This window comes from Electrona antarctica (assembly GCF_951216825.1).
Source record: "Electrona antarctica genome assembly, chromosome: 19".
Lineage (NCBI taxonomy): Eukaryota > Metazoa > Chordata > Actinopteri > Myctophiformes > Myctophidae > Electrona > Electrona antarctica.
The window spans coordinates 5,631,459-5,657,438 of record NC_136800.1 but is presented as its reverse complement, the minus strand read 5'-3'; the positions used below and the strand labels follow the sequence as shown (position 1 = coordinate 5,657,438).

General features: G+C 42.8%; 1 protein-coding gene across 2 annotated transcripts; it reads right to left on the bottom strand.

Moving 5' to 3' along the window:
• Window positions 1-1,499: 1,499 nt before the first annotated feature.
• LOC306912415 (cysteine-rich secretory protein LCCL domain-containing 1-like) lies at window positions 1,500-24,159 on the bottom strand. Of its 2 annotated transcripts, XM_079488618.1 has the most exons (15): window positions 23,927-24,159; window positions 21,700-22,009; window positions 15,925-16,043; window positions 14,529-14,661; window positions 13,289-13,404; window positions 12,245-12,345; window positions 11,280-11,450; window positions 10,747-10,807; window positions 9,788-9,854; window positions 7,669-7,799; window positions 7,314-7,357; window positions 7,142-7,214; window positions 5,748-5,817; window positions 5,257-5,390; window positions 1,500-3,996 (listed from the first exon to the last, which is right to left on the bottom strand). In XM_079488618.1, exons 2-15 carry the CDS (start codon window positions 21,955-21,957, stop codon window positions 3,945-3,947), a joined length of 1,530 nt encoding a protein of 509 aa, XP_079344744.1. In that variant the 5' UTR covers window positions 21,958-22,009; window positions 23,927-24,159; the 3' UTR covers window positions 1,500-3,944. The 2 variants fall into 2 exon arrangements, with proteins under 2 accessions (XP_079344744.1, XP_079344743.1); XM_079488617.1 differs by having other exon boundaries at window positions 7,142-7,357.
• Window positions 24,160-25,980: the final 1,821 nt, after the last annotated feature.

The following is a 25,980-nucleotide window of genomic DNA, read 5'->3' as shown; positions in this document are numbered from 1 at the left end:
TTTGGTGAAGAGATTTTATCTCTGTCGAGGGAAAAAAGGAGCGGGCCAAGTACAGACCCCTGGGGGACACCACCGGTCAACAAAGCCCGGTATATATGCGGTTTAAAAGTGATTAAAAGACACACATGTCTTCCTAGGTGACTGGCTGGCTCTGGCTGCTGACTTTCTGACTGCTTGACTTCAGCAGCACACTGGAGTCCTGTGCCAATGGATATGCCTCTGCAACACAAGCCTGTGAATTCTGACAGCGTTACGATGCATGCCTCTTCGCTCCAAGCAACCTCGGCCAGACCCATTTAGCACCTCAACCCTTGGTTCATAGTTCCTTTGTGTGATGTACAGTCCGGACTGCGGGTCAAAACCTTTTCAATCCTTTCAAGTCACTATTATCCCATTCTTTTGAAAGTTTGAAATGGTTTCTTTATCTGTGCGTGCACGCGTGTGTTTTAATTATTGCGGAAAACATAATCCACAATGGAAACAAGACCCCTTGTGTTATCCTTTTGATAATGTACTATACCTTTAAGTATTCGATCAATCAATCAAAAAACGGACATGTCTGTGACTGTGATACACTAAATGAAAACTATCGTGCCCTTGCAAGCAGCCCTTTGCATTTCTGACCGAAGATTGTGTTACATTCCTATTACATTCTGTAATGATGCAAAAATATAACCTTGAGTCAGCATTCTTGCAGCTATGAGAGGCAAGATGTAAGATACAAAAGAGCCAGTTGTTCATATTAAAATGCATTTGGTTGCTCAAAAACACTAGTCAGCATGCAGTCCCTCTACAGTGAGGTTTAAAAATGTCAAAATTAAGTCATCCGTCCGTGACGTTTTGTGTTTTTTTTCCTATCTGGCAACAATGAGTTTGGCTATTTTAGATCCGGTGGTCTACTGTAATAACAATTACTTCGATGAATTTGACATTATAGGTCAAATTGAAACAACACAGAGTCGACTACTTTAACAACCACATGATCCCTATAGCGTCGACTCACTATTCTGGGGCAAACATTCTGCGAAAATAGCAGTTGGCGATGTGTTGTGAACTTGTAGATCAGCTATTTTCAGAAGAGAGTTGGTGTCGAGGCAAAAAGGAGCAGAGCGAGTCGTGCCCTTGGGGACCCTGGTCAACTAAGTATATAGGGTTTAAGTGCTTTAACATCAGCCCTGTCCCTGGAGCTGAAAACAAGCAGCTTTCTCTTCCTCACAAGCCCCCCTCCTCTCCCAGTTCCTGGAAGCGCCGCTGCAGAGCCTTCTAGAAAGAAATTTAATTTGAAAGTTTGATTCATGGCCGAATTTCAGATGTTGTTGAAATGTGAAAGCCAAAATTCCTCTGAGGCCTTTCCGGAAGAGAGCAGATATTCAAATAGCTTCTGCCACACGCCTCTGAAAACTGAAAGCAACTGTAACATGAAACAATGTAAACAGTCCGAGCCAGCATTTTAGACAAATATGCTACATCATTCAAGGACAGTAATATATTTTTTTTTACGAGACTTTAATGATGGACAGAGCATAAACGTTATAGAATATTGTGTGAGGTAGTACTTTATGATCTACAGGGATGTTATGTTAAACGAAACACGACAAAGCTGCATTGTTTGATAAAGGCTGTTATAATGACTCCTGTAATATCACAACTGTTCGCATTGATCAATGTGGCAGTGTTTCTGAAAATAAATAAAGATTTTTTTTTTCCTTCTTTTTTTTTATGTAATTCTGCCATGCACAGACCTGGCCAGCCAGGCGTAATCTGTATAAATCCAATGATAAAAGCTGATCACATGTAGCATAAAATACAACATCATTATGTTACAAACACAGTGTTTACATAAATATGAATATATATTGAAACAAAACAGAATATGTAACTTTTTTTTAAAAAGAGCTTGAATGAAGAACATATCATGTGCATGCAAAAGCTGTGTTGCCATATCCTCCGATTGGGATTTTACTGTAATTGATATTGTACTAGAAATATTCATCCTTTAAATGAAAAGGGCAACGATAGCAATACAGTATTTGATCAAATGTTAAAATATTATTTACAACAACCGTATGTACACAAATATACATGGTGTCTTTGGACTGGGTGTGTTGTCCATAGATATATTACTGCTTGCACTGTTATGTTACACCAGCCATTTTTGGGGGGCAACTACGCTGAGCGTAGAACAGTGTGAATGGAATTACATTAGCATTACTACTGTAATCACAGTGCAACATCATGTCAACATCTGGATACATTTATAAAGCTGTGTGATGTCTCACTTTGCTGCCCATTGACATAACATCTCCCATAACATTGGCTGAGTTATTATGTCCATTTAGAATTGATGCACACATAGGCCTAATTCTCAACACGAGAAGCGCAGAAGAAGCCTATGTTTTCTGAAATTGTGTGAGGTGGAATAATTAAATGGGGCAAGATTTGATCAGAATTGTAGTTTATATCAAGAGTTAATGTCCAGGTATCCCAAATATAGGTGTATCCACCTGGATTCAAACCCAAACTAAGTTTTCTCCGACGGGTGGCTGGCATCTCCCTTAGAGATAGGGTGAGAAGTTCAGTCACGCGGGAGAGACTCGGAGTAGAGCCGCTGCTCCTTCGCCTGGAAAGGAGCCAGCTTAGGTGGTTCGGGCATCTGGTTAGGATGCCTCTCGAGCGTCTCCCTAGGGAGGTCCTCGATGCACGTCCCACTGGGAGGAGACCCCGGGGCAGACCAAGGTGCAGATGGAGGGATTACATCGACTCACTGGCCTTGGAACGCCTCGGGATCCCCCAGGAGGAAGTCACTAATGTTGCTCTGGAGAGGGAAGTCTGGAGCTCTCTGGTGGAGCTGTTGCCCCCGCGACCCGACTACGGATAAGCGGTTGAAGATGGATGGAGATCAAAGGAAATAAGTATTGGAAAAGAGGCTTGGCTATGAGGCTATCCTGGTCTTCAGGCAGGACTGCTCTGCTACTTCCCTAATGTAAGCACTCTTGAAATGTCTTCCAAGAGAGACAAGATAAAGGTGTTCAAAGGGGCAAAATAGTTCTGTGGATGGACAAGAAAAATACTGTACTTAATACTGTAGATCACTGGTTCCCAAACAGTGGGTCGGGACCTATTTGTGGGTCGCGGACACATTTTTATGGGTCCCTTTTTTTTTTGGTTTCCTACATTTAGATTTTTATTATTATTATTATTATTTCAAAACCCTTTCAAAAGAACATTTCCAAAAAAAAGCCACATTTTTCATGAATTAAAAACAAAATTCAATGATTTCTTTCCAGTGATTTCATGAAGAAGTCTACAAAGAAATGTACGAATATCCATAAATTACAAAACAAATGTTTAAGAAGTAGTGCAAATAGCCAATGCACAACGCGCCGCTTCGCGCCGTGTTTCACTAGTTTGGGTCCCAGGGATACATCACATTTCCTTTTTTTTGGGTCACAGCCGAAAGCCCTAACCACACCAAAGGCAACTCCTTGGGTCCAAACGGTTGCAAGGAGTTAACGCTAAAACCGTCTCGACCCTTTGGTGTGGTTTGTGCCATTGAATTCCACCCGTTGAATCACTAGGGCCGACGTGGGTCAACGTGCAACAAGACATATCACACCGCAGGGACAACGCTAAAACCTTCTTGACCCTTTGGTGTGGTTAGGGCTTAAAAAGTTTGGGAACCAGCGCTGTAGAATTATCTAAATGATCAAATACAAACGGTTTTATAATTGTATATCTCCTGCGTGGCTGTTACATATATGACTAATTTCTATTTTGGCCATATAGTGTCACAATTGGCCTTGAATAAAGGCCAGGCTACAGTTTTTAGTGTCAAGAGACTGAAACGTTCCTGTAATTGCAGATTGTGAGATGATGATGAACGGGTTTGCTGAATGTGACGTAGCCATGTTTGACGGGCTCTCTGCTGTCGGGAGTTGGACTTTTCAGATGACTGCAAACACTCTGAAGGCCTTTCCCCCAGTCGGGTTCACCAGGCTGGAGACGGGAGAGAGTGAGAGATAGGGTCATCTAGGAGGTTTTCGTCACTTCTTTGCCTTTTTTTTTTTTACTATTTTGAAAAACATATTAAAAATGTTTAAGCAGCCGATCTACGTCTACACTTTTAGAGCCTGTAGATCGTCTATTTGAACTATTCAAAAATGTTTTCAAAATATTAAAAAAAGGCTAAGAAGTTTAGGGATAAGAGGTTTAGCACTGACTAAATTGGGCCCTAACAGTTCAAACATAGGCCTATACTGTAGTACACCGTTTCCTCAAGTATAAAAATCCCATTTTATTTTCCTACAAAAAACAAACAAAAACATGTCAAAATTATTTCCCCTTAAAATGTTATACATTTGAAAATAAACAAACTTCCACAAGTGAAAATAGCCGATCTACAAGCTCACAACGCAGCACGAAGAGATGCGTTGTGCGCTTGTAGATCTGCTATTTTCACTAGTTTGGGTTCCGGGGAAACGTCTAATCTCTCTTTTGGGTCTCGACCTGAAAAGTTTGGGAACCACTGCTGTAGTAGGTCATGTGTGTGTGTGTGTGTGTGTGTGTGTGTGTGTGTGTGTGTGTGTGTGTGTGTGTGTGTGTGTGTGTGTGTGTGTGTGTGTGTGTGTGTGTGTGTGTGTGTGTGTGTGTGTGTGTGCTCCATAAACAAAGTATAGCCACATTAGTGTTAATGAGTTAAAGATCATTCGTGTTCATTGTAATTCATGGTGGCTGGTTGTTTATATAGAAAACCCAGACTTGGATTCGCTACAGCTCTAAGGGCAAAGAATATGCATTTTCCAGATACATGTTTTGAGTTAATTCTCATGATAGAAATACATGAAAAAAAATACATTGGAAATTTAGAGATGTCCCGATACTGTATCGGTATCGGGAAAAGTATCGGATCGACCCTTATTTGTCATATCGGGTCATATCGGTATCGGTGAATATGAATATGTCTAACCACCCATCCGACACAGGGTTAAGAGGTTGACACTATGGCAGGTAAATAAAATGTTGCCCAAACTGCAAGTGCACATTTGAGTGAGGAGTCTGCTATTAACACAACACGAGATATATAGCTAGATAGCTATATACACAACATGAGATCACGACACTGGTATCGGTATTCAGTATCGGTATCGGCTAACACAGAAATTGAGGTATCGGGATCGGATCGGAAGCGAAAAAAGTGTATCGGGACATCCCTACATTTGGAATACTTGTCTTAGACGAATATATTTTTTGAGGTACCTCTCTGAGGTGATACTATTCTGATAGCTGCCACTGTACTGGCTCCTCTTCTCTACTGGCATCACATCTAGATAGCCTCCTGATTCAGTCTGAATCACCCCAGCATGGATGGCTGCTCGACATATACTGGATTTCTGGAAAAGACAAAGAAATGATCATAATACGGTAAAAACTCCCCATTTGAAACAATTATGTTGTTGCATAATCAGGATAACCCACTAGTATGCTAGTTTAGCAACATAAATCAGCTGGTTCAAATAGAGCTGATTCTTGTTGCTAACTGCTAACAATTGCAATAGATGCTTTAATATATTGTGGTAATACCATGGCAATCCCAATATATCACATCCTCAACTTAAAAACTATGTTGTATCATTCATACCAAGGTTATGTCAAATGATTAAACATGGATAAAACACGATAGGTAAATAATTCAGTGATTATCAATCAAGTGTGATCATTGGATTCTCAATCAACAAGAAAGAACTTACATCCGAATAGAATTTTGTTCCAATGACCCTGGCTCGACTCTCATGCAAACAGTTCCTGGGACAGTACAACCTAAATAACAGACCAGGAGGTAATTTGAGTAAGATATTAACAATACAGTACGTACAGTGGGCTTATGCTCTCATTGGTAATATGGACTGATTGCACAGTTCGATATAAAAAAATGACATGTCAAACTACTCATATGGAACAATTGTGTGTCGTTTTAGATACATATATGATATTTGGATATTATTAAAGCTCTCCACTTTACATGAATGAAACGTCAGCATAGAAGAGGGTTTTAGACAGGGAAAAATGCAGTACAAACAAAACAAAACAAAGCAAAACAATCCCCCAACCTCCCACTTGGAACATTGACACCTTCACCTTCTGTACGGGAATTTGTAAAACAATATATATATTTAAAAAAAATAGCAATAGCCACTTTGGTAATAAAGATTTCATGAGCATAAGAAAGGAAAAGAAAGGTATGAAAAATAAAAAGAGAAAAGAGTAGGCAAGAGTGAATGATGACATAAGAACTAGTGTTGTAAGAAAGAATGGCAAAAAGAGATGAGAAATTAGTACAAACATTTGCTTTGGAAGAAGATAGAAAGATAGAAAGAAGAGGGGAGAAAAAGGAAAGGAATGAGGGACGGAAGCACTAGAGGGTTAAGGGTTAAGGAAGGGAATGGTTTTGGTGTGCGGAGTAGGAGGGGAATAGTACCAACATTGATAAACTAAAGCCCTATGAGGCATTCGAAAGACTTGACAGATTATCAAGGTTATTACGGGACCCCAGGAGGAAGTAAATCCTCCTGGAGAGCATGGCATGGCATATTTAATTTTCTCAAGGTTCAGGAACAACATCTTTCAACCAAAGGTATGATTTAAGGGTGGGGGGGGGGGGGATTTCCAGTCTAGGAGAGGATTCTCTGCGAATAATGATAGAAAGGCTATACCGTTCTGAGCTTTGTTGTTTTTAAGGAGTACACCAAAGATTGCCACTTCAGGACAGGGAAGTAAGGTTGTACCGATCATTTCTGATAGGGATCGAAAGATGGGAGTCCAGTATTGTGTTAATCGAGAGCATGACCGAAACACATGTGTTAAATTTGCTGGAGATATGTGGCATCTATCACACTTGTCATCAACACTGGTATACATTCTAGCTATAGTTTAGCTTTGCGGTAATGAGAACGGTGTAGAACTTTGAGTTCTACACCGTGTGCCGGATCTAGCCCGGCACATGCTCGGGTACTACCATTTACTTGAGACAGGGCTTGCACTCCACGTCTCATCCGATATGATTTCTCCTAGTTCCCCTTCCCAGCCTGATTTGGTTCTATCAAGAGAAGTGGAAATAGATAAAATAGGAAAAAGAGATCCAGACCTTGGACAGTGCCGCACAGGTTTCTTGAAAGGGCAGAAACTTGCCACAGTCGTCTCACATGTCACTGCCTTGACTGGGAAAGAAATACAAGAAGAAATGGTTTTATATACCGGTATACACTTTATATCATTAATATGGTACAGTGTATTTTGCAAATGATTGCATTTCTTACCAGGCACTGTGGCTACTTTGAAAGAATTTGCACTTCTGTTTTTCCTGTAAATGAAAAACAAAAAAGTTAAATGGTGCTAAAAAGAAGTGAGGGGCACTAATATATTAAAGTCTAACTCATGTTGATTAGGTGATGTAATGGTGATGTAAAACAAACGGTGCAAACACAAACATTAAACGCCATTAACAACAAAGAGACAATATGGCGTAAATGACACATTATGACGTACATTTTCCCTTCATTGTCAATGCGTTTACAAAACAAACATTGAACTAAAGACAAACATTAAACCTGTGTATAGGAGGAGCTGGCGCCCCTCAAAAAAAAATGAACCAAATAAATGTATCCTCCTCACCCAATAGACTGAATTCCATTCTTGTATGATTTGCTGAAAAGTGGTTTTCTGCCTAGTCGGGTCACATCCAACCAGCCACCATCGTTGTCAAAAATGCCCGCATGTAACCCAGCTCCACACACACTGGATTGCTAAAGACAGGGACAGAAATAATAAAGACAACGTGATGTACTAAATATACTATCAAAATGCAGTAACTTCCCCCTGGGGACGCTGTGGGCGCTGGGGGCGTGTTCTCTCCTCCGCGTCATCAGTGCCCATAACTGAGGCGGGGTTGGCGAAAGGGCCTTTCTGTGTGGAGTTTGCATGTTCTCCCCGTGTCCCCTAGGGTAGGTACCCTCACAAAAAGTAAACCAGTAAACCTGGTCTCTAAACTACCTCCCCCTGGCCAGCCGGGGCACCTGATGGAGGGGAAAGGAACTGGTCGTAATAACGTGTTCCTTCCGCACGCTATATCCGGCCGGGGAAACTCCCCCCTGTCAGGTGAAAAGAAGCAGCTTGGACTCCTCATGCATAGAAGGAAGCATGAGGTCAGTCCGTCAGGCAGTAACTTGACCAGAAGGTGGTTGGTTCGATTCCCCGTACTAGCTGAAGGTGCGGGCAGGGGGTTAGGGAATGAATGTCTTCTATCCCCCCTTCTGCCCATAAACAAGGCATGTAGGCAACAATCATCCCAGTTGTACGATGTGTATATACTTTGAATTACAGTTTATTTCATTATAGTATAGCTATTTCTAGTCTTTAATTACATCTATGCCTTTCAGCAGTGTTGTGGGTTAATGAAATCTGAGTTGTTCAGAGATATACAAATTAGACCGTTTGATACTAAAGACAACATACTGACAACCAATGGCTCCATTTCACAGTCGGAACGGTTTCCAAAAAGAAAAAAACATATTACTGTTTTCTTTAGTGCTTTCAATTCCAACCTGTCTAGCAATTTCAAGGCTGTCTACTCTACAGTGTCTAGTAATTTATTGTGGTCGTCTACCATGTCGAATACAGCACAGAGATCTGCCACAGATGACTTCCCATGCTACTAAGCAGGCTTGGGAGAGATCTCTAGGCATTTCAATTGATGATGTTCATTGGCAAGAAATGGGGGTTTATACTAAAGAAAGACATTTCTATTTGCAATCAAACCAAATCCACCCAGTGTAGGATATTACATCATATACATATAACACCTGCTCTAGAAATAGAAATGGATGCCAGCACGTCCCCACTTAGCTAAATGCAAACAGAGACTGGCGATTACATTCATTGCCTTTGGTCCTGTGTGAAGGCCCAGAGCTATTGGTCCGGTATTTGCAAATTAACTTTCTGTTATCTCTGGTGTTCTTATCGACTTAAATTGTGCTTTTGCTTGGTCTCCCGGACAGGCATATTGTACATATCAAACACAAGGTTGTTAATTTATTGACGTTTGCTGCTAGGAAGAATATTCTTTTGTTTTGGATCAAGGACATTTCTCCAACAAAAAGGTTGTGTCAACTCAAAACATTTGAATGAGTGTATCCCTAGTGAATACATTACTTGCTTGTTGCATTCCAAGTTGGGCACTTTCCAGTTCCACAAAATGTGGGATCCATATTTTTGAGGGGAGCTAGCCCCTCCTATTCCCAACTTGGCTGATGATTGGCTGATCATACCATAGTGATGATTTGATTGGCTGAGCAAAGTACAAGATAAAAGTGAGGGTAGAAAAGTGAAGACGTCAAAAGTGATTGGCCGGAATGACATTGGTGATGATTTGATTGGCTGAGCACAGAATGTGATGTATGATGATGTATGATGATAGGAGCGCCCCTCACTTCATACTATATTGGTCCTACACTGTCTTCCACTATAATAAGAGGATTTCCTCTTCTAGCCTGTACAGTTATAACAGCATTTTAATGTTCCGTTTACAAACATAACTGTAGATATTTTCTTTTTATATACAACACACGTTTTTTCTTTCTTCTAAAATCTACCGATGGACAGGAGGGCATTAGAGCAGATTGTACAAAAACATGAAAATATTATTTGTTCATGTTGTGTCTGAGGTGTCTTTTTGCATGTTTATTGTAAAAATTTATGATATTTCGCAAATTGCAAATCTCAAATGAAAACTTACCATGTCATAATATCCAGTCCCAGCAACCTTTCCTGGACTGTCCAGGCAGCCAGGTGGACATTCATACCTATTAAAATATTACAAGGAAGCAATAAATAGAATGGTCTTCGGGTTTGACAAGCAACTGCAATTTTCTGGGAGTTTGTTCCAAATATGTGGTGCTATATAAACTAAATGCTTCTCCTCCACAGTTTTGATACAGAAAGCAGACCTGTCCCAGATGACCCGACAGGTCTGGATGGTTCATAATGTAGCAGAAGGTCAGAAATGTATTTTGGCCCTAAACCCACCGAATGCTTTATAAATCAACAGTACGTCGGTTATATGACAGGCAGGAAGCCAGTGCAAAGTGGCGCGCTATGAGCTTGTAGATCTGCTATTTTTCAATAGCTAAAGTATAACATAATACTTAGTTAAAACACCAAAAGGGGTTCCCGTCCAGAATGGGTTAAACATAGGTCCTTTAATCCTTGGTATACAGTTAAGTTTGTTTTTTGTTCATTGAATTCTGTTGATTTGTTCAATGCACTTAAGTGCTTGTGGACCATATTAACCTGGTAATATCTACCCTGAGGGCGAGAAGCTGAAACAACAGGGCTGGGAATGCCGATATATGGGAATGCCCATATATGGACCTTTTTTTTATTTTTAATTGACGTTTTCCGTCCGGGTAGGGCGTACAATGTGTGGTAATTAGTAAGGCCAGCCCAGTTAGGGCCCAGTTAGGGCCCAGGTAGGGCCCAGGTAGGGCCCAGGTAGGGCCGGGCCTTAATTTTCGGGCCTGTTGAGAACTCTAGTTTTCGCCGGCTGCCGGGCACGGCTGCGCTAATAACTTTGGGACAGTAGTAGGACTTAGTAGGACAGAAATATTACCTGACACTATCTCAGATGTCCATATTAAAGTGAATGGTAATTGGATGCAGGTCACATATTGGTTAAAAGTGTTCGTTAGAGCGCACCTGTTACAGGTTGTCCCCTTGCATTGATCTCGCAGCTTTGTTTCACATTCCACCTGTTGGCCTGAAATAACACAATATTAAGCATATTTTTTATATTTTTCATTTACGTTCATGTCATTAGTAATATTGTATATTTATATATTATATATATATACACACACACACCGGTATATTATTTGTGTTATTTCTTTTCACTATAATTACTATTCTTTATTGCTTTTTTATTATTTATTTTTGTTACAACGTCAAGGAACCGAAACTCTTGTATTCCTGTAGGTAACAAATAAACAATCGCGCACGTGCGCGCACACGCACACGCACACAGGCGCACGCACATGCACACGCACACGCACACGCACACGCACACACACACACACACACACACACACACACACACACACACACACACACACACACACACACAAAGGGGTTCCCGCCCCAAAATGGGTTAAGAGTGTCTGCTAAATGCCTAAATTGTAAATTGATAAATGTTCCCTCTCTGAAGATAAAGTCTTGTGAGCCATGATTCTTACACATCTGCTCTGTGTTGACCACCTGGTTCCTCTCCAGGTGCTGGTTAGCTGAAGGCTCTGGAGACTGGCTCCTGGGCTGGGCCTGGTCCCTGTCCCTCACTGTGTCAGGCTCTGGTTCAATGAAATTGCTCTCCTCCAGCTCTGGAGCAGGGCGCCTCTCAACACCCCCATCTGATGACGAAAGGGGCAAGCAGAGAGGTCAATATCTAAAAATGTCTTTAATTGTTTTAATCCAGAATCCAGTGACAGTTTTCTGACTGACAGACAGACAGACAGACAGACAGACAGACAGACAGACAGACAGACAGACAGACAGACAGACAGACAGACAGACAGACAGACAGACACACAGACACACACACACACACACACACACACACACACACACACACACACACACACACACACACACACACACACACACACACACACACACACACACACACACACACGTGCAGCAAAAATGGTTTGAAAAGTGTCCCTGGCGGGCGTTGTTGTTGGCCAGCAGTTTAATGTTGTTTATAGTCATTTTGAAACCATAGAGCTGCAAGTGTGGAGACAAGTGTGGAGAGGAGTGTAAAGAGTGTAAAGACTAAAGGTGGCCTTACACTAGCCGATAATCGGGCTTTTTTGACGCTCGGGGGGTGCCCGACTCAATCGCGCACCCCCCGCGCGCGATCGGGATCGGCCCGATCAACATCAAGAATGTTTGATATTTGCTCGGCCCCGCTCCGATTATCCTGTAGTGTGTGGTGCTGTCAGATTTCAAATGCCCGATTATCGGCTAGTGTAAGGCCACCTTAAGTCATACCGGTACTTTGCCACATGACCGTGTCACTCAACGGAAATAATTGATGTTTCACTGGAACTTCGTTGAGTGATATACAGTTGTGCGAAAACATCATTGAGTGATACAGTTGTGCGAAAAAAAAGCACAATGTTTGGCTTGACGACCCAAAACCCACCTTTGTAGCAGAGGTTGTCCCTGCAGCCTCCCGCGTAACTGGATGGACAGGCAGAGCAGGGGGCTCCGTGCTTGTAGGGGGCGTGGCCCCACCAGTTCCCACTGGAAACACACAACCACAACAACAGGAATTATACCACAGGTCGTTTCGAGGAAGCAATCTGATTGGTTGAAACGTCATTCTAGCCTTGGGTTAAACCAGCACCATTCACCACCTAATCAAAACAAAGAATTCAGCTGCGCTAGCAAACTCGGTGGCTAGGCTAGCTAGTTTCTTGGGACATTTGTGGTCGTAGTGACTACATCTGTCATTAAAAAAATGTATTTTTTCAGCGATTGTCTTAGTTTTATGGGTAACTGTATAATTGCAATATTACACTCGAGGGTGTGGTTTAATGTGATTATTGCCACTTCAGTGATGCTTGCGGAACTCGACTTTGTCTCGTTCCTTACCGCATCACTGTCGTGGCAATAATCACGTTAACCCACACCCTCTCGTGTAATATTGCTTAATTCTAGTACTCTCAGCAGCACCTTGCTGGTGCAAGATGACCCAAAAAAAACGATTGACTTTTAAAGCTGCAATCCTACCCACCAGAGTTTGAACCCATGGTCTCCCGTGTGTGAGACTAAACTTCTACCGCTCTTAAAACAAAACAATGTGCCTGCTCGGCCAGGTAAGATATTTATACAGTATATTATTATCCCATTTTGACCTGAGATCAGATTCTAAAAATGTCTTCTACATCCTGATAGTTTTCTGAAAAAGCTATGTTTCTATGTCAGTCGTTCTTCGATTTTTCAAAAATGGCAGACCTACAAGCTCGTAGCGCGCCACCGGCGCGCTATGAGCTTGTAGATCTGCTATTTTTCAATAGCTAAAGCATAACATAATGCTAAAACCAAAAGGGGTTCCCGCCCAAAATGGGTTAAATCACTACTGGTCAACGAGTAGGCGTCTAACAATTCCTAATCATTGTGCATTTCTGAACTACAGTAAATTTTTGTGATTCGTTTGATCTACTATAGGAAAGCCAGGTCTTACGGTGGGGAATAGTTGCACACCAGGTACACAGCTTTGGTCCAGATCATCCCCCATACGTTCATGTTGTAACACACATTGATGGCACAGCCGATGCGATTGCTGGTTGCCCACACCATCTAAAATTCAAACGTGAAAAGTGAAATGAATGTCAGTCCTCTCACATTTCTCTGTGGATTTCTCACATTGTCACTGTGTGTCAGGCAGAAAACTGTTACAAGAACCTGTTTCAGTTCTCCAATGGTTGTACAATAATTTAGTCGCATGAAAGCTCTACTTTTCATTGACTGAATATAAAAACCCAGATATAGACATAACCTCTTTCAACCTGGCATCCCTAGTTTGGGATGCCAGGTTGAAAGAGGTTAAGTCTATCTCTGGGTTTTATCATGGGCATATCATTATAGGTGAAATCTTTAATTTTGTTACTTTTGCTCTAATCAATACGACAAAGTATAATTTTGACAATACATATACTGTAGATGAAATACGGAGATAAAAGGTTTCTGCACACCAATGATGACATGCCACCCAGTACCAGATGCAGATGAATAAAACTGGACCACCTGGACCTATTGACCGCAGCCATCTTACGTTAATGGCAGGGTGGCAACTAGCCGCGATTTTCCATTGACATCCAAACAGAAAAGTCCGATCTGATTGTATTAAACAACGTCAAACTCACCAACACGCAGTTGTATGAAGAGCTTGAATTATCCTCTTTCTATCTGCAAAGTGTTGGTTTCATGAAAATCCAACGTAGATACGTTATCTCCTTGCAGGGGATTATTTTTCTAAGTGTTGGAGTTCGGAAATGCTCGTTGGTAATCACTCAACGGCCCTGCGTATACCACCTGTTTTGAATTTGCACATAATGCAGGAGGCAGCACGACGTTGCTTTGCTGAAAGCGAGCGCTTCCAAACTCTGACACTTAGAAAAAGAATCACCTGCAAGGAATTTCTTGACATGGAAGTAGCTCATAACATGCCTACGGTGAATTTTTATGAAACAAACACTATGCAGAAAGAAAGAGGATATTCGTAGGTAAAGCTGCAATGTCGGTGAGTTTGACGTCGTTAAATACAATCAGATAGGACTTTTCTGTTTGGATTTATGGGCCGTCAATGGCAAATTGCGGCTAGTTGCCACCGTGCAATTAGCTTAATGGCAAGATGTCTTGCATAAGGTCAATGGGGGTCCCCAGACCCCAAGTTGAGAAGTGGCCTGAAGTGCAGTCGTTACCTGAGTGTAGTGAGTGCAAACCGGTCCGGAGCACCTGAAGGGACAGTGGGGGTTACACTCCTGGGGGTACGGGTAGCTGAAGTACCTCACCTCATCGTACCAGGCCTGTACGTGAAATGTAGGAGGGCGGTCCCTAGTGGAGAGGAATGGGAACACTTGATGAAATGTAGGAGGACGGCCCCTATAGAGCGTCGCAGTCCCGCCCCCTTTCATGACGACGTGAGACCCAGAAGTGAATTCCCCGTTCATTTTCTCCATAGGCTTTTCAAAAAGTATTTATTTAAAGACGTTTACGCCACGGACAAAGCCAACTGGAGTTGTGACAAATCATGACAACAAACACAACATTTTGGGCTGAACAAATAATTACAAAGAAGAAAAACAAAAAAAAGTGTTGTAAGGGACAGGTCGAAATTTAAATAGGGGTACCCCTGGAGGAAATGTATGTGTCCTGATATAAAATACCATCACCCTCCCTGTGAATGAAAATAAAAATCCAGTCCCCTCCCCAGGTGATTAAACAAAAAGGAATCACCCTCCCCTATTAATTAATATCACATTTACCAGGTTAGGGACCATTTCGACTGGTCCCTAACCTGCCGTTTGCGTCTTCTTTCTAATTATTGGTTCGGCTCGAAAGATTGTGTTTGTTGTCGTGATTTGCCACGACTCGAGTTGGCTTTGTACGAGGCTTAAAAGGTCTTTAAATAAATACTTTTTGAAATGTCTCTATAGTGGAGAGGAATGGGAACACTGATCTCACTGGAGCTACAGCACTACACAGTAAAAACCTGAGTGTTCATTCAACTATCAGGATGTTACTGGATAGGAAGGGCATGGAGCCACTAAGGAAAGGAAAGGAGAGGAAAGGAAAGGAAAGGACAGGAGAGGAGAGGAGAGGAGAGGAGAGGAGAGGAGAGGAGAGGAGAGGAGAGGGGAGGAGAGGAGAGGAGAGGAGAGGAGAGGAGAGGAGAGGAGAGGAGAGGAGAGGAGAGGAAAGGAAAGGAAAGGAAAGGAAAGGAAAGGAAAGGAAAGGAAAGGAAAGGAAAGGAAAGGAAAGGAAAGGAAAGGAAAGGAAAGGAAAGGAAAATGGCTAGGGGAGATAACTACAAAATACCAGTGGTGGAAAGTAACTAAGTACATTTACCAAAGTACTGCACTTAAGTACAGTAATGAACACATTCATTCATTACTAATCCAATAATACGATTGAGAAATAGGCCATTCTGCATAATAATGAGTACATGTTGTATACTGTAAGTATATGTTGATGCCAATACAACTCAACTGACTAAAAAAAGTAAAATTTTGAAGACAGGACATTTATTCGTAACAGAGTGTTTGCGTTTGTACATTGTGGAATTACTCATTTGACTTTGCGTCAGTGCATACAGACCTGCCCCAGTGTGCACCGAGGTTCTGTCCTATTTGTGTCAACATGTGATTTGGGCCATGCTCCCACCGGCAGGTGTGTGCCCAGTGCTCCGAACTCCTCTCCAGCTCATAGTCCCACATCTAGACAGCACACAACACACATACGCACGCCCGCACACCCGCACACAAACACACAAACACACAAACGCACAAACACACACAATATAAATCAGTAGTATTACTGTCATCATTACTGGGTGAGCTGTATCTGTCGGTGTGCAACACACAGCCAGAGCCTGCATTTGTGTCACAGTGCAGTTTTGATCTTGGGGAAAAGATAATGGGTAAAACATACACCCTCCAAACACTCTGGGTACCTGGAATCACTGTTGTACTGTTTCACCATAGTGGTATTCCTATTCTTCTTATTTTTCTTATTAATTTAGCTGATTATTGTGTAGATTATATTGACTTATTTGGTATGAATGTGTCTAAATGAGCTCTCCTCTTTATAGTAGCATGGTACCTGGGCTCAGGGTGGGTGACACATACACAATGCCAGCAGAGAGAGACAGAACTGGCTCAAAGATGAAAAGTTATAATGAACTTGAAACACAGCAAGCTGCAGACCCAAGGCTTGGCACACGTAGCCTATAATGTATAGACCTGGTGCACAGATATCTAGGGGGCGTATATGGTCAATTGTGTCAGCAACAACCTACACTACAGTAACACTCAACGTGCTACAGTGACATAAGGATCATTCGGGGGACAGGCTCTCATGCATTCTCGTGCATTATTTTCCTTGTGTACTTTTTGGCATCTGGTTAGGATGCCTCTCGAGCGTCTCCCAAAGGAGGTCCTCGATATATGCACGTCCCACTGGGAGGAGACCCCGGGGCAGACCAAGGATGAGATGGAGGGATTAGATCGACTCACTGGCCTTGGAATGGCCCGGGATCCCCCATGAGGAAGTTACTAATGTTGTGAGAGGGAAGACTCGAGCTGTTGCCCCCGCTACCTGACTACGGATAAGCGGTTGAAGATGGATGGATGGATGAAGCCGTTTGTTATCATTTTTGCAGTGGACTATGGGATCTTCAGTGCCAGTTGTCAAGGCTGCACATAGTTTGGGTGTACACATACCTGGGTGTGGACTAGTGTATATTGGAAACACAAGACATATATTAAAATTGCCAAGTAGTCAGAGGGTGGAACATAACATCCAGACTTGTGAGGCGCATTGTTGCTCTGATCCATACCACACTTGGCACAAACACTGTTCAGGTTTTTGCCATGAGAATAGTCACACCAAAAAAACTGAACTGCGCACACACATGCTACAGCAGTGTTACTTCAGTATGTAACACTTCAAATGGCCATAACTTGGTCTGCCTCTGATCAGCACACAAACACACACACACACACACACACACACACACACACACACACACACACACACACACACACACACACACACACACACACACACACACACACACACACACACACACACACACACACACACACACACACACACACACACACACACACACACACACACACACACACACACACACACACGTCTAACGTAACGTTTGTGTTTCTTATCCTGTTCAGTGAAGTATGGTCATGGTGGCTGTAATTTAACACATGCCTCACTTCAAGTTTAACACAGTATAGTTAAATCTAGGCTACGCCTATCAAACACACACACACACAGATTCACACACTTGTGCTCTGCAACCACAAAGAGGGAGAGAGAGAGAGAGAGAGAGAGAGAGAGAGAGATGGAGAGCTTGGTTTCAATGATTTATGCTCCATTGACAACACATTTTGACATTTTAAACTGCAAATATCTTTTTCCACTGCAAATATCTTTTCCATTCTCCAGAAAAAACCTTTCCCGTTTTCCAGTAAATACGTTTTTCTTTGTCATTGAAGCATACTGTCATTAACCATGCTGGTTTCATCATACCAGTTCGTTTTGGTCTCTTAAGAAAAGAAGAAAAAAGAAAAGTAAAGTAACAGAGACTCATTGTTATGAGTCCATCTTTACAGTAAAACCACTTGCTTTCTTTGCGTCAACTGTACACAAAATCAAACGCAATTGAAGTCAAAAGACCTGGAAACTATTTGCACACTTTTGGTTTCGAACAAAGGAGACCTGCATGCGTATGAGGCTTTAAGGAATTCTAATGCCGCTGCAAAGTGAAGTTACTGTTGAGATCGCTGATTCGCTGGGGGTACAAAGAATAGGCCCAGTGTGCTGTTGGCATGCTGTTCAGTTGCATTAGGCCTATCACACATCAGAACTAATAGAATAATGCTACAGAGAGTACTGAATGGCCACTATAATGTGTCCCATATGTTTGGTAAAAAGCAAAATACAGAACACACTGTTGCCCATTCACTGCTATGGCCTTGGTCCTGGTTCTCGGCTCATTCATAGTCACATACTTGTAAGAGTGATATTTGCAGCACCTGTAGTGCTTTGGACAAAATCCAACAGGGCAAGCCATCAACACACATTAAGTGTTTTTCTGTATGTAATACAGTCATTATGCACACTTGCTAACCACATGGACCTTAGTGTCCCTATTCTGAGCATGTCATAGTGGGTTAACATTCTGAAAAGATGGGCAAAAACATTCTGCGAAAATAGCCAATCTACAAGCTTTGCGACGAATTGTGAGCCTCCAATCTGCTATTTTCGTCAAAGCGATTCGGTGTAGGGGGAAATATTTGCAGGCCAAGGATAGACCTCTGGGGGACTCCAGACAACCAAGTATAAAGTATTAAGTAGATAAAGTAACGGTATAAACTACAGGCATCCATTTACAGAGATGCAGATGTCATGAACAATGGTGGCAAAAATAACTAAGTGACCAGCAATATTTGTCCACACTACTGTACCTACTTCCATACTTGTACTTCTGTTCATTGTAAATCTGTGGTATAGGTGGTCCCGTTGGAAATACATTTGTTCTTTGAAAAACTTTAGTATTTTTACTTTTGTATTTTACAGTTGACGTCTCAACAGAAGTAGTCTTTGCATCATTGCTATTACAGGCTGGCATAGTGTTCAAGATGGGGCTCCAACTTTGACTGCCAGCTAATTAGTGTGGATTGTAATACCCCTTGGCAGCCCATTATTTTCTCCATGCCATCCTTACTAGTCATGGTCAATTATCCAGCAAAGAGAAGGATGGGCTGCCCACCTGCCTAGAGGAAAAGATCACAGTAACAACAGCAAATCTCCCTCTGCATTCCACAGAGCATTAAGCCCCCCCCCCCCCCCCCCACATGTCTGTCATTAATCCAAAATGTTCAAACACCATTGAAAAACTTCACGATGCACATGAACATATTGTGAGCTTGTAGATCAGCTATTTTCACCATGCGATGCCGACAAAGTATAAAATAGGGCTTAAGTGGTTAAAGATAGTAAGCCAACCGTCTGAATGCCAAGTGTATGGCAAAAATGAAGGGGAGAAAAAAAGCATGTAGGCAAGGTGAGGTACAGAATCATGCATGCTTTCCACATCATGAACTCTGAAAACCAAATATTCTAGTGACTCCTTTGGCACAACCCTACCTAACCACCACATTATCATCAGTAATAGTATACCTTTGCTAAAGAAACACTGGATTAGTGTGTGCAGCATAACATACATTTACACTGCTGTACCCCACACTTCAAACAGTGACGCTCCACGCGGCCAAAATAGATTCACCACCTCGGCAGCCGAATGAAATCCATGTCGGATCAAATAAAAGATAACATTCTCCGCAGCCAAGGTTTGAGTGAGTTGGGGTAGATGGGGAGAGAGAGGATGGGAGTGCAAGGAGAGAGAGAGAGAGAGAGAGAGAGAGAGAGAGAGAGAGAGAGAGAGAGAGAGAGATGCAGAGAGAGACAGAGTGGCACTGGCGAGAGGTGAAAAGGGGGCTTGCAAACATGCGGGAGCCAGGGAGGCTGAAGATTAAGAAAGGGAAAGAACGAGGGAGCAAGAAATGATTGGAGCGAAAGACAGGGTGAGGATGGGATGATGGTCGAGGTGAAGGGCAGGACAACACTGCAGGGGTGAGCGTTGGCACTGGGCCAGGGTTTAGTAAGGGCAGGCAGACAGCCATGGAGAGGACTAGGAGTGGTGGATTTGCTTCGTATTAGACTCTCTCTCAGTCTTGCTCTCTCTCTCTCTCTCTCTCTCTCTCTCTCACTCAGCGGTGGAAGAGGCACCGTGGTTTTCTTGCTTGGCAGCGAGTCTTACGCCTTTGATCAATCTGAGCTCTAAGGGCAGAGTGTCAAGCCTCCCTCATCTGGCAGAAGTCATGCCTCTAGCAGCGCTATAGAGTTGGACTCTATTACTGAAAGGGAACGGGGAATAGTAGAATATAGAATAGTAGCTGTCCAAGCACCAAGGGGCGTGTCACTGGACCTGGGTATCCTTAAGTGAACCAATGAATTCTGTCTGTTTGGTTGAATAACACAGGCTTGGGAGTGATGATGACATTTGATCCTCTATTATAGCCTTAAAGCTATTATCCTGGGCTTATTTTTAATGAATAAATGTTATTTTAAATCAAGCTGATAGAATCTGTTAATACAAAGCACTTCTGTTTTTCTCTGCATCCCTCGAACCCTTCCTGTCGCCCATTTCTTGCTACCGGTAGTTCAACTATGCAGATGCAGTTTCTTGTTCAAAATCGAATATGTTCTGTGATTTAGATTAGATAGAATATTCATTGGACAGATGCTATAGGTTTGATGTTTACCTGGTATCTGAGTTACGCACTGTTTTTGAGGGGCGCTATAGCCCCTCCTATGCCAAGCTTTGTCTGTTTGTGTGAACACAAAACATTGGCTGATCACCCCATAGCGATGATTTGATTGGCTGAGCAAAGTACATAATTTATTGAAGATAAAAGTGAGGGCAGAAAAGTGAAGACGCAAACGTTATTGGCCGGAATGACATTTGTGATGATTTGATTGGCTGAGCACGGAATGAATGCTGATGAATGATGATAAGAGAGCTCCTCACTTCCCACAAGTGTGATTTTTTTTAACTCTACTTAACCGTCTGCCTGCCGCCATTCATTAATCCCTCGATTGCGTATTGCCAAGGTTTTATCGCGCGTAACACTTACTTTGAAGATCCAAATATCCGTAATCGCATTGTTCCTGTGAAAAGCTGCTGTGTGTGGTATCATGACCGGTTGTTGTTGTCTCGCTCGGCGGTGGAAAAAGCTGACCGCGAGTATCACAGCGCCTGCTACAGGCCGTTGAAAACGCTTGTCTGGGACAAAGCGTCCTCTGCAATGTCGCTTCTGTGAGATAAAGCCGTCTGAAACCAGAGCCGGCAATGTAAGTGGATGCGCGCGCATTTTCAAAATGGCCGCGCCCATTGTGTCAGAAGCATAACAAAGCTAACTGACGGTAGATTTCGATACGATCGTATTAAAACATGCATTAATTAATACATCGCTGTTAAAACGGCTTTTCCGTTTGTGGCAGGCCACAAGATTCTACGTTTTAAAATTCCTATGTTCCCGGCAGGCCTCGTGTTAAGTGACTTTCCCTTTTCGTGTGTTGCCTTGTGTCCAGTTATTCTGATATTGCAGTTGTAAGTCCTTCAAGAGTGTCTGATAAATGTCTAAATACATGGTATGACACTGATGCCAGACAATACAAGGATGTATCATGAACACTTAATGTAATAATAACCACAAAATGCTATAGGCCTAGTGTCTTGCACAATACCGTCCATCGAGCTACCTAATAACACAAATGACTCACCATGTACTCCATGTTGGAGGCCTGGGGGTAGACCTGGCCGCGGAGCTTGTTGTGCAGGTCCAGGATGAGATGCATGTCTCCCTCGGTGATGGCCCTCTTCCCCCTGGACCTGGCCCTCCACCACTCATCGTCCTTGTCCTTGTACTTGTCCAAGATGGACTCCAGTTGTGTGGTGTCGGGGAAGACAACCTGGGCCAGACACAGGAGCAACCCGCTCACCCTCCAGCAGCCCAGATAAAGAGGAGGAACACGCTTCATGCTTCACGTGCAATTAAGGTGGAATCGGATGGATCCTGGATTATTTTGTTACCTGAAAGGAATAAGAGGCAGAAGTGGGTGGAACATTATGCTGAGTACAACAATTTCAATTTGTGCATTCTCAACTGGAAAAACTGGGGAAGTGGACACATGCATCATGACTGTAACTTTGGAAGGCCACGAGAATGATGTGTGGAATATGTGTATAATTACACTGATTGGTCATCATCATAAATATTGTCCTTTTCAACAATAACTAGAAAAATTGCCCCTCGGGGGTCTCCACCAAGCCAGGTCCGATTGTGGCCTCCTGGTGGCACTATAATAGGCCAATGTGAAAAGGGTGCCATTTGTTCTTACGCCTTTGATGGCAATTGGATGATTTGAGGCATTTTGTTCCAAAAATGTATTTTGCAAAAATCCACCTGTTGGTGGCGCTATAACAGGCCAATGTGAAAAGGGTGGGATATATTCTTCAGCCTAGTAGGAAAGTGCACGAAAGATTTCACGTATAAATTGCACGCTGCGTTCATAATTTGAGGCTTTTTGTTCAAAACGGGCCAATCCTGCAAACTTTGAAAGCCAATGTTAGCCAATTAGGATGGAATATGAAATATCGGACAGATCCGTCTTGAGCACATAAGATACTGTCTAACGATTTGCAGGATTTTAGAACAAAATCTGGAGGAGTAATATCAATAAATGTGTTTTGCAAAAGTCGGCCTCCTGGTGGCGCTATAACAGGCCGTTCTGGAAAATTTGGGGCAGAGGTACATCGGTGGCAACCGGGGAGTGTGTGTGCACAGTTTGGTATGGACCGGGCCAACGGTGCCGGAGATTAGCTGTACGCAGACGGACGGACGGACAGACGCACACACACTGACAGACTGACAGACGGAGTGTAAAACATACTCTCTCCCCATGCCTTCGGCCTGGTGGAGACAATAAATTAACAATACATCTCGTGTTAGAGCATTGTCTCTTTTAGTAATGTGTTTTCAAATGATCTTTTCAAAATGTGTGCATTAGGCTATCTATTAGTGCCAGGCAATCAATAGATAGACAACTGAAATGGAGGACCCTGTCACCTGCTGATCCTCGTAGCAGTTTTTGTATTGACCTGTGTAGGCCTGGCTACTTTCGTTGAAATGTATAGCCTATATATTCTACATCATGGGTTCCCAAAGTGGGGTCCGGGGACCCCCAGGGGTCATTGAGGGAGTTCCAGGGGGTCGCCAGCTAAATGATAGTTTGGAACCAAATGGACCCTTATGGGTCTGTAACTCATGAGAGTGTACAAATACAATCTCAGAGTTAAATTAACAGTGATTATGCCATTAAATGGGGGTCCGTAGACTAATATGCATGTCAAACTGGGGGGGCCCTTGAAATTGAGTGGGTTGAGAATCTCTGCAAGAGCCGTAAAAATCTTCTCTTATGGGATTGGGGGTCCCTGCAGCCATATGTTTTTAAATGGGGATCCGCGGGCTGATAAGTGTCAATTTGGGGGTCCTTGACATGAAAAGGTTTGGGAACCACTGTTCTACATAGCATACTGTGAATACAAATTTCAATCAATCACAAGTTGGCAGGAGAGAGGTGAGAGATATTATGCGCTCTTACAGGTGAGGTGAGCCACCACCAGAGAGGCTCGCTTCTGTAAATTAATAACTTTATTTTAGGGCCATGGCCCAGGGACTTCAAAATGAAGAAAACATTTCACAATCTCGTAATCCCCATGGGAGCATATCTGGTCCACACATTTCTACACAGTGCGCCCTGTGTAAATACAGTTTTCACACATTATGTCATTGGAAAAATATTTTTTGTTGGGCACATGCAATATTTCATGCGCATGCGTGGGCTACCGCTACGGCTCAGTCCAATGCACGCAGGTAAGTTTTGCGTTTGTTTATTTTGCAAAAAAAATTACGTCGGAATTAAAAAAAAATAACATTGTTTTCTTTACCTGTGACAAGACAACGTGTCGTCCACACAGGAGTGAAATATATTTCCAAGATGCGCAATCCCCAGCAGCTCCAACCGCGTCTTGATTCAAGAAAATAAGCCTATCTGCTTTTCCACATCAACAAATCATCCCATCAGTTTGACAGAGCGCTGATCTATTGCACGGAATCAATTTTCTATAGTAGCCTAGTATACATCCAGCATGCAGTCATGGAGAGCTGTATGTACCTGTTGAATTCCTCAGGTCACTCAGTGCACTGTGGCTTCATGAGCGCTGCTCTTTTTCGTTTATATGCCAAATTTGGGTTCAACGATGCGTAGCGCGGGGGACCACGCCCCCTGCCCCCGGCCCCATCCCGGCAGCCCGATAGGACTTCTGAAGGTCTCTCGGGTTGAACTATATGTCTCTAGTATATAGGCCTATTTTTTTTGAGGCACTGAACTTGATCCTACTCGAAATGACGTGAAGGTAAACGTTGGGGGTTTATGAGAGCGCCCACTCATGTTATGTAAATGAACATCTAGCTCTGTCTGTTTGCTTCTTGCTTGTTTGTTTGCTTGTTGTCTTTTTTTAATTGACAGGAAACCATGGACAAACTAGTTAATTCCCCCCAAAAGGCTGCCTGGCAGTGTGTAAACAGGTCTAATTAAAACTGCTTTAGTTTTAAGCACCAAGTTAAATGGACTTTATATAAATGTATTTGTGAGACACATGCTTATTTAATAGATTGATATAGGAGTTGCCCATAGGCTATATATTTGAGCCATCACTGTTTGTAGACAGTCTATACCTTGATCTCGAAAGTTGAACTGGACTGAGATCATGTCAGGCTTTCTCGTGACTGTGTGTGAGAATGGTTTGCACCAATAAGCTTCAGTGGCCACAGCCACTAGGGTGGCCAGTGTTCCTCTGGGACGTGACCACAAAGCACTAATTCAGCTGCCATCGGGCACACTACACACTGCTGCTTTACATACACTAGAACATTTGTGAAGGTTTGTGGGTATGTGTGGGTAGGGTGTGTGTGTGTGTGTGTGTGTGTGTGTGTGTGTGTGTGTGTGTGTGTGTGTGTGTGTGTGTGTGTGTGTGTGTGTGTGTGTGTGTGTGTGTGTGCGTGTGTGCGTGCGTGCGTGCGTGCGTGCGTGCGTGCGTGCGTGCGTGCGTGTGCGCGCGCGCACGCGTGCATTTCTCTTTCTCAACTATCAGGTAGGCCATTGTAGATACTGACTTGGTCCAAAGCTGAGTTTGGTTTCTTTGTAGTTATTCCTGTTTTCTTTTCTTTTTTTTTGCCTTTGCATGCACACATAGGCTACTGTAAAAACTAATAAGGTAAGCACACACCGAGCAGAACAAGGTCTCTGTATTTGCAGGACTGTATTTGTCTGTCGAACATCAGGATTGGTCACTGGGAGGTAAGAAAGAGTGCCAAAATGATTTGTACAAAATAAAGATCCAAAGTTACTGACAGTGACAACCAAACTTCCAAAGTCCATACAATAGGCTATCTCTAAGAGCCTATTAGTTAGAAGCCTAAAACAGGATGAATTGTGTGTTTGCTTGCGCATATATAAGCCCCATACTTTTTGGAGCCAAGAACAAATATTTTGGAAATGTGGGTCCCCTGAGAAACAGTATGAAAACCCCTGTGTTAAATAGCAGGGAACTGGGTACATGGAAGGAGTATTTTGGTAAATGGCACACAGTATAACATCCTGATTTTTTATTTTTTTACACACTAGGGATTTTAGCACTGCAGTCGACGAATGTTGAAGGTAGAACTGTGATGCACGGACACACAGGAACGCACAGCAGGCCAGGAGCTCTGTTAATGTCAATGATGTAACCCAGTTACCCAGGGCTTTTAAAAAGATAGTCTTTAGCTGGAACAGAAATGATGTACATTTGTTTTTCTCCACCTAATAACATCCAATTCAAATCACATCGATCCAAATGCATAAAAGGCCGGAGAAAGTTTGAGAACATCACCCCATATGACCCACAAGTCCTGTGGGTCTGGCTATCCTTCCAGTCCACTTAGCTGGAAAGGTAGACAG

Excerpts from the sequence above, each read along its gene's own strand:
- LOC306912415 (XM_079488617.1), bottom strand. The coding sequence starts at position 21,957 with ATGAAGCGTGTTCCTCCTCTTTATCTGGGCTGCTGGAGGGTGAGCGGG. Across the intron at positions 10,808-11,279 it reads GGTCAACACAGAGCAGATGT|GCCAACAGGTGGAATGTGAA; the intron begins GTAAGAATCATG and ends GTGTTATTTCAG. Across the intron at positions 5,818-7,141 it reads CCTGTGCGGCACTGTCCAAG|GTTGTACTGTCCCAGGAACT; the intron begins GTCTGGATCTCT and ends TCTGTTATTTAG.